The 9,166-nt window shown below is 38.3% G+C and overlaps 1 protein-coding gene across 1 annotated transcript; it reads right to left on the bottom strand.

Moving 5' to 3' along the window:
• Positions 1-6,092: 6,092 nt before the first annotated feature.
• Positions 6,093-8,949, bottom strand: LOC122137905. Its single transcript, XM_042726962.1, has 3 exons — positions 8,889-8,949; positions 8,373-8,463; positions 6,093-8,073 (listed from the first exon to the last, which is right to left on the bottom strand). The coding sequence occupies exons 2-3, from the start codon at positions 8,432-8,434 to the stop codon at positions 6,483-6,485; spliced, it is 1,653 nt and encodes a 550-aa protein (XP_042582896.1). The 5' UTR covers positions 8,435-8,463; positions 8,889-8,949; the 3' UTR covers positions 6,093-6,482.
• Positions 8,950-9,166: the final 217 nt, after the last annotated feature.

Genomic DNA, 9,166 nt, shown 5'->3' with positions numbered 1-9,166 from the left:
GGTGTGCATTGAAGCTGACACCTAAATGAACACATTACAGTTGTTTTTATGACTGTAAATCTTTCTCCTCAAATGCTATTGACGTTAGAAAAGTGTATACCAATCGGTCAAGAGACGGTCAAGCCAAATTTATGCCGGTAATTTTTGTGTATTTTTAATTTTTTTTACTTCCATTTTCTTTTCTCTGCGCCAGATTGCTGGTGTCTTTTAACCGGGCATAGATGTCCATCCATCAATTATGAATATTTGGTGCTCTACGAAGACTGCATACTCTGCATGTCGCGAACGCGGATGGGAGAATGGCGCATATTTGTTTTGTTTTTTTTGAGCAACTGGTGCCCCCTCTGGGAGTTGGTGCCCTACAAAGACTGCATACTCTGCATATAGGGAGCGGCGGTACTGGTTAACGTATATAAATAACATAAATAATAATGAACAATATTTCCACAGCATTTATTAATCTTAGTTCATGTTAATTTCAGCATTTACTAAAGCATTATTAAAATCACAAGTTGTGTTTGTAAACATTAATGCACTCTGAACTAGCATATACAATGAACAACTCTTTTTTATTAACATTAACAAAGATTATTATCAAGTTCATCATACTGTTGAACTTGACAGTATTTTCTCTCGTTAATACATTAATGTTCACAAATGACATCTTGTGTAAGTGTTACTATTAGATTCAAGAGATTCAAGATTTAATTTGTCACATACAAGTTATATGGCATACAACAAGCAGTGAAATGTAGGTCTGGCATACTCTTTTTAGACTGTGCAAAAAAAATAAGAGAATTAAATACAAATAATGTAGTATCCCAAGAAAAAGGAAATAATAGAGAAAAATGAACAAAATACAAATAGCCCGTCTTCACAGTATATTAGGCTACTACACAGATGATGCTTGCAGAGATGCTACGCAGAAGCTGCTACTCAGTGCAGAGATGGCAGGGGAATAAAATATGTAAAGTGAGGATGGGAGATTTGCATGGCTAGAGTTGTTATCTCAAAAAAGTACAGTATGCAAGAAGTTATTGGCCATAACCCCTACACTACTAGAATCTCTAAAGGTGCAATTATGGCTAATCTCCATATTAGAAGTAGTCACAGTAAAGCGTGAGAAGGAAACTCCTTAAGGAGAAGGCCTCTCTGTTTTGCCCATCAGGCGCTGTAGGAGTATCACTGCCTGGCTGCTAGCCAGGTCATTAGTCAGAGTTTCCTAGGGTGGGTGGAGTCTTTGAGGATCTTAACAGCCCTAAATTTACATCTCCTGGTGTGGATGTCTTGCAGAGAGGGGAGAGATGTTCTGGAGATGCGCTCAGCTGAGTGCACTAAGCTTTACTGCCTATCAAAATTCCATTAGTGAGGCAAAATCCAAATATTTCTGAAACTTGATTGCAAAAAATGCCAATAGATCTAGTGGTACTAGCACTTGTACTAACACAATATGGTGTTATCAAGCTCTTTTTTGGCTTAACAATGAGTTTTGAAAAGTCCCAGAAAGAAGTGAGGTGTTTACCACTTCTAATAGATCTGTTTCTAAACAGTGAAACACAGTTTTGTGGGAAGTGTGTCAATGCAGCAGGCTGACAGGTGTACTATTTCTTCAAAAAGTTTGCCATCAAATTCTTCAAAAACTGACATAGTAACTTATTTTTGAAATGGTCTTCAAATCTGTCTGACCTCTGCATAACATGATGATCTCCTTTCTTATATTACTGATCTTCTCAGAAAAGAAGGAAGCAAACTCATTGCATTTGCAGTCAGAGAGCATTTCCCTGGGAATCCGACATGGGTGGTTTGTTAATCTCTCAACATTTTCAAAAAGAGTATGAGTGTTGCTTAAGTTACTGTTTGAGAAGCAGCTCTGTCTAGCTGAGCCTAGTTCCACATTGAAAGCATGGAGTCTGTCTTTTTTAGATGCTTTCTCATTGTGAATTTCAAGTTTGGTCTTCCGCCACATCAGCTCATCTAGATAATGTTGTTGCTGTACACATACATACAGCATGACAGACAAATATTTTTTTTATTTTTTTTTTACTTAGATGCAATGTAACTGTTAGTGTTACGACAAACATTACATTGTTTTGTGTGTTCATAAACAATTTAAAAATTAAAAGGTGTAATTTCATGAGACTTTGAAATTGCAGAATAGAAACTAGCTGAAATGTATTTCTTGCAATGAAAACCCCTGAGAATATGTCCTGAAGAAACTGGTGTACCGACACAGTAAACTTCAATGATTTTTCAGCAGTCTTTTACATCGTTTCATCTGTACTAAATTCATTCATTGCCCAGTCATGAAAATTTTTGCCAGACCAGCTTTAAGATAATTCAAAGCGCCCTTACTTTACTTCTTCAGTTTGCAAAAGCATTTCCTCCTGCTTTCTCCAAAGCTCCTTGACCTATTCTTTCTTCCCCAGTCTCCCTCATCACTTTTAGGATGAAGTCCGTGATGCTAAAGATATGCTAGTAGTCTGGTTTTGCCATCTGGGACAGATTCTTGATGTTTTTCATGGTATCAGTCGGAAGAATCGGATTCTGTTTCTCAGTGTCCTGCAGATCTTTGTCCAACATAATCCATTAGCGACCCCGAAAACCTTTTGTCGCTGTTCTTGGGCTTCTTTTCATATACCTTTTTTTTAATAGAATCATATTCCATTGTTTGTGCTTGAGGTTCTGATGATGTATTTTCTTGTTTTTCTTTGGCGGTGTTTGCTGTGATGACCTTCCTGTGAGTAGCCATCTTTCATATGACTTCACATTTGCCGGGATTCGAACTCACCAGCAAACTCATATTTGGATTTTTCCTCAACAGATTTGTGCATGGCTGATAACTTTCCTGTGCTTCCATGACTTGCTGTCAATAGGCACCTTCTCCCTGATAGTCTCTTTGCACATAATTCTGAAGTTTGAATGCCTATCAACTTTTTCTCCCTGTTTTGTCATTGTTGCCTCCACAGATCTGAAGTTTTCAGGACTTCTTTGACTCTTTCCTCTTGAACTTCGGAGCTGCAAAATTTGCTGATGGATGCTTCAAAAGCCAATGCCCAAAATTCCAACGTATTTATCTGAAGTCAGCTCTCAACTTCTTTCTGCTCATTTTATTAAGAGACTGAAGTAATTGTTTCATCTCTTCCATGCTGTCTTCCCAGAGCAGCCTCTTTGAGCACAAATGTGGCCGTTCTCTAGTGTGGCGATCATCAGCCTGATAGTTCATTGAATAAAAATAATCAGGTTCGCTACCTTTGTCACCGTCTGCAGTGAATTTTAGCAGCATTTTTGATGGCTCCAAATTTTTGGGTGGATCAAAATTTGTTGAGGAAGTCGTGGCCTCAAATTTAAGGGTGAAATGTCACAACATAACAGGGCCAGTCATATTTCATTAAAAGTTGTTTTGTTGCTGAAATACAAAGTGTCCTGACAGTATAAAGGGATTGTTTATGTTGTGTGAAGGGATGCGTGCTGTGATACAGATGTATTGGTATTGAAGTTAGCCAGGTTGTGTAATTTTCATGAGCAAAGACCACACCACAACCAAATATGTAAATGAATAGTTTATTGTTGAGGCTATTGGGATGTTCCTAATAGGTCAGTTTGCTTCTTTAAAGGTGAAGATGAGAGTATCGGTGGATAGTCATCTCGGAATACAAGAGGAGTGGATAGAAAGGATTGAATGTAGAGGAGTCGTAGCGAGTTCTGAGAATAGTAGGATGCCAGAGAATGCTAATGAGGACATGAAGTCTAAAGTTTGATCAGTCTCAGAATTTGAATAGCATGATCATATGAGAGTATGCAGAGGCTTAGTAGGTTAGTGGTTAATGGAAGGTGTTTGGTGGTTTGGCATAGGTTCTTGTTTTGTAAGCCTTTAACTAGCTTGGATGTGTGAGAATAAGAGATAGCAGAGCAAATGTTGCCTGTGGTTAGTTTATAGAAGAAGTTTATTCCTGATAAGTAGGCTTGGAAAGAGCACGGTCAGATATTTTAAGGAATTAGTGTAAGAAATTAAGGAAAGAAAGGAACTGATAGGGAATGGTGAGAAAAGCAGGAAGTGGTGTTTTTTTTTTTTTTTTAAATGTGAATCATCACATTTAAAAGAACCAAAAGCAAGCTACTTTAGTCTGTGTGCATTGGTTATTTAACACACGTTTCTAGTGAGTTGAATTGCACAAATAAATTAACTTTTCCACGACATTCTAATTTATTGAAGGATACCTGTAGCTATTGGTATATGAAACAAGAGAGCGTGTGTGCTGTAAAACCGCGCTGAAGGCAGGGTGGAAGGATGGATGATAGAGGATGTTTTTTGTAATGGGGGAAGGGGTTGTGTGAGGGATGAGAGAGAGGGAGGTATTGGTGGAGAGGGAGGAGGTGCAGAAGAGGTGAGGGAAAAAGGGAGGGAGAGAGAGTGAGATAGGGAGGTATTATAGAGAGGGGGGAGAATAAGAAGCTATTGAATAGTAGTATATTTTAATTTAGTATGAGCCAGCATCTTACGATATTTTCATGGCAAACAATTAAAAAGACAGTATAACAAATACAAAAAAAGGATGTTTGTGAGAGGTGGGGGTGTGTTGCAAGATGACAGGGAGGGAGGGAGGGAGAATAGAATAGACGATTTGGAAATAGGTGGAGGTTGGAAGAGGAGACCAGCCGGCTGGCCTGCGTGAGGTAAGGTCCCAAAGGGACACTAAGATGGGCATTTAGATTTAAAGTAGCTATAGATAATTATTAGAAAAATATGGTGCCAGTATTAGTTGATTGTTTGTTGTTTATTTACTTATTAAGCTATACCAGCAGTATGTGGCTATATTTCATGGTGAAAAACCAGTTAATAAGCATAAATCCAATCCCTTTTACAAGTCTGTTTATGCATAATGAAAGTCAGGTGGGAAACAATTTAGAATGTCTAATTTAACCAGCGCCTGTATGTCTTTGGGTTGTAAGGCCAGATTATTGTAACCAGCTAAAGGGAAGGGGTGTAGGAATGGATGTTGGGATGAAGAGGGGATGATTGTGAGTGGAGTTTTATAGGAGCAAACTGTGAGCATAGAGAATAGAAGAATTTTGGGAAGATCAGATTGGCGAGTGCTGGTGGAATTACGTCTTGCCTGCCACTAGGGGAGCTGCTGTCTGATGCTGTGAAGGAGAATTTTTTTTGTGCGTCACGTGTGTTGGAGGGAGCTGACTCCCTAGGGAGTTGCCGGAAGTGCTGAGGGGCTCAAGAAGTCTGTCATGAAAGAAGTTTTATTGATGCTGAATATAGTTGGAATAATTGTTTGTTATCTGCATGACTACAGATTGGTTTGCTTGGATTTAAGTGCTTGTTGAAGGCAATCCATGGTTCCAGTTGTTGTCCTCAGTTCTGGATTCTGAAAGACATGCAATGGGGCTGAGAAGCACACGGATGGCTCACGAGGAAAGGATTTAATTTCTGCTTCCCACCCTTAAGAAAAGCGATGATGGCGATCCGGCCGTGGAGCCCAGGAACATCAGGAATCCTCCCAAAGGCGAGCCTAGGAGTGGGCGCTCATGGCCCCAGGAGTAATGCGCCTTAAACGCAAATGCTTTCGGAGAAAGCGACTGCAATTGGGGACTGATGAGAGGTGATCCTCAAATGATGCCATTGACATTTTGTTGAATCTAACAAGAGCGCGCCGTCAGAGAGTCCATCTGTCGTTGAGAGAGAAAGAGTGCACAAACAGTGCAGTATGAAGCGGTGGCCCAATATATGAAGGATTCCGGAAGTGAGATGATAGGTAGAGGCGTGGCCTCGCTCCCGAACCTCAGTTAACTCGTTAACTCCCTTAAAAGCTGTTTTTGTGTATTGTGAATAAAACATGGCTATTAGCAATCAGCATCAAGGAGCGAAACTTTAGCGTTTCTGAATTTAAGCTCGCCCTCAGTGTTTTTTTGTCTACAGTGGAAATAATTTTCATTTAACTTCTATAATGCATGTAACTTTTTCATTTATACATTTTATCATTAAGCAAACTCATTTGAATGATTAATCATTGAAGACATTTGGCATAACTAGAGTCTGTCTGTGTCCTTTAATTAGTTTACAGTAATTTGAGTGATAATTATACGGTTTCCACCTGAAAACAGGATCATGCATTGGGTTCCTCTGTTACTTCATTAAGCATCCTCACAATCTGTAGTATTTCTGTAATTGTTCATGTCAGTTTGCATTTCGAGAGCGTAAACAGGTAAATCAAGGACTTTTTTATTTTTATTTTATTGCCATAAGCGTGTAACGCAGTATCCCACAACATTAAAAATAATACTCATTTGTGTAATAGTACAAAATATCAGCTTTCAAAATTTGATGGTGCAATTTCGTAGTATACATTTAGTATACAAGTATAATTATTTTTTTTTTTAACCTTCAAATTACAAAAATGAAAATAGCTGAAATTTGTTTTGTGTAATTTAGGGATTGAAAAGCAACCTCTGGTTTATAGAAGGTCTGGATTCATTCATTTCCCAGTCAGAAAAAGTTTTGTCAAACCAGCTTTAAGATAACTCAGAGCATCTTTATTCACTTCTTCAGCTTCAGCGTTTCTCCTCATCTCCTCCAGCTCTCGGGCCCACTTTTCTTTCCCAGCCTCCCTCACTCTGGGGATGAAGAAGTCCAGATGCTGAAGAGTGAAGGCAGAGTCTGGTTTTAATGCGATCTGAGACAGATGCTTGATGGTCTGGTAAGCTTCGCACAGAAGAATTGACTTATGGTCCTCAATCACTTTGAGATCTTTCTCAAGATGTTGCATTAGAATTAAAAATGTTTTGGTTTGTTCTTGGGATGTTTCATATTCCTTTTTTATGGAATCAAATTCCAACTGCATGCTGGAGTTTCTGATGACGTATTTCTTGTTTTCTTTGACGTGTTTGCTGTGGTGACACTTCCCTGTGCATACGGTGCAGAATCCATTTTTCATGACTTCACATTTGCTGGGATTTGAAGTCCACCAGCAGTCAAACTCATGACAGTTTTCCTCACAGACGGTGCAGGTCGTCGCCTTCCTGTGCTTCCATGACTTGCTCTCTATGGGCACCTTCATTTTGTCTGTCTTTTTTACTTTAAAAGTAAAGTTTATACTTTGCTCAACATTTTTCTTGTTTTGCATCATAGCCTCCTGAATCTGAAGTTTTTCAGTCTTTTTTAACTCTTTCTCTTGAACTCGCAGCTGTAAGTTGCTGATGTATGCTTCAAAACGAATGCGCTCGACTAGGACATCTGAAGTCAGCTCTAAACTTCTTCTTTTCATTTCATTCAGAGATTGAAGGAAAAACTTCATGCCATCTACACTGTCTTCCCAGGCATATTTTTGTGCACGAACATGACGTTCCTTAGTGTGACGTTCTTCAGCCTGTCGATTGTTGAATAAGAAATAAACAGGTTCACCATTTTTGTCTCGTCTGCAGGGGATTTTAGCTTTTTTAATGGCACTGATGGCGTTTTTGGGTGGCAGACCATCAGAGTGTGTGATTAAAAACACAATGTTGTCCACAATGTCTTTTCCGAACAAAGACAGAACTGAACTGATAATATAATGCTGTCTGTCTGAGAGACGATTCTTAGATGCTTGTGTCACAAAGCAGACTGCGTCGACTTCACAAACTCCGTCTTTGCTCTGAAACAGAGTGGCTAAATTCTCAGCGACTTCCAGATCTTTGTCCAATCCTCTAGTGTCTCCGTAGCCTGGAGTATCAATGATGGTGAGAGACATGGAACTCTTTACAGGAAAGACCTCATACACTGTGATTTCAGAGGTTTGTGATTCTGACTGATCTCTGGCTGCTTCTTCTGTGATTTCATACCATATTTCATCCTCAAACTTCACATTCAGTAAGTAGTTGACCATGGTGTTGATGATGGTGGTCTTACCAACACCGGTCTCTCCCACCAGCAGAATGATTTTGTTTGGTTTGCTGGCATCTATTTTCCTATAAGTCCATTTTCTAACTTTTCCATATTCATCAAGAACTTTTCTCTGTGTGTGTAGACGGAATCGTTTTGGAGATCCTCTTTGAAGCAGAGATAGTCTGCGTGGTGGCAGCTTCGGCTTTCTGTAAAATGAAATTAGAGGCAAATATTTATCAGAGTGTTTGTGAACAAGAAATTAAGTCTAAATACCCAATAACAATTTTGTGATTATTTAAAATGTAAACATTTAATTCATAGTTCTTGAGCGAGAACATAATATTCTAATTACTAGAAGCAATGTTTTAAACCAAGAAGTCCCTCCAAATATAGTCAGTATGTAAAAGCTCAACATATACCTCCAGCCAGATCAGCCTTAATACAACAATCTCATTATTGTTTAAAAACACAATTACTCAAATAATCCGTAAGAACATTCTCTTACTGTCTATTGGGACCTTCATTCATGCTGCTGCTGCGCTGACAGCGGTTGCTGGGTAAATCCATTGTTGCTGGGGTTAAAATGTTAGTCTATCCTAAAATTAAAAATATGATTAAAATTTACTTTCTCTTTCATTGTTCCAAACCTGTATGACACAAAAGAAGGTATTTTAAAGAACTCTGGAAAATAACCAAATAACACTTTACCTCATTTACAAGTATTGTATAGACATTTTTTTTCCCCTAATTCTGAGGTTCTTTATCTACTTATAAAACTAGTTTCCCTTCTTAGTCTATGTTGTGTAGTAGTCCACATATTGCCTAATTTTGATTAAAGATTCGTTAGCAAAATTCAATCTATGCTACAAGTGAATCCAGGAAGTAAATTAGTCACACGATAGAAACATTTATACTGTTGCTGATTTTGTCTATTGAGTTGAATATGTGTTCCTAAACTATGTTTTCAAACTTTTTTTTTTTTTTTGTAAGAGAGCATGCATTTATAATAGCATATACTTACACCATCAGAGACCATATTGTTGTGGAGTTCTCACAGCAAAGCTCTTGAGTCATTTGTGAAATATCACGACCATAATAGAAACATCTTTCCTGCTCTTTTGTCCAGTATACCAGTTCAGAGTGTCTGTCAACGTGTTAATAATGCGCAATGCAGGTTTTACTTTATTTATCTAATTCCTGAAAAAAAAAAAAAAAAAGAAATAAAAATAAATCTCTTGCACCATCACGCTTAAACTTTAGTAGCTGCTAATGCCTAATTCAACATTTGGGCTTTTCTTC

Source organism: Cyprinus carpio, chromosome B7 (assembly GCF_018340385.1).
Source record: "Cyprinus carpio isolate SPL01 chromosome B7, ASM1834038v1, whole genome shotgun sequence".
Classification (NCBI taxonomy): Eukaryota; Metazoa; Chordata; class Actinopteri; order Cypriniformes; family Cyprinidae; genus Cyprinus; species Cyprinus carpio.
This window is presented reverse-complemented; position numbering and strand designations above follow the sequence as displayed.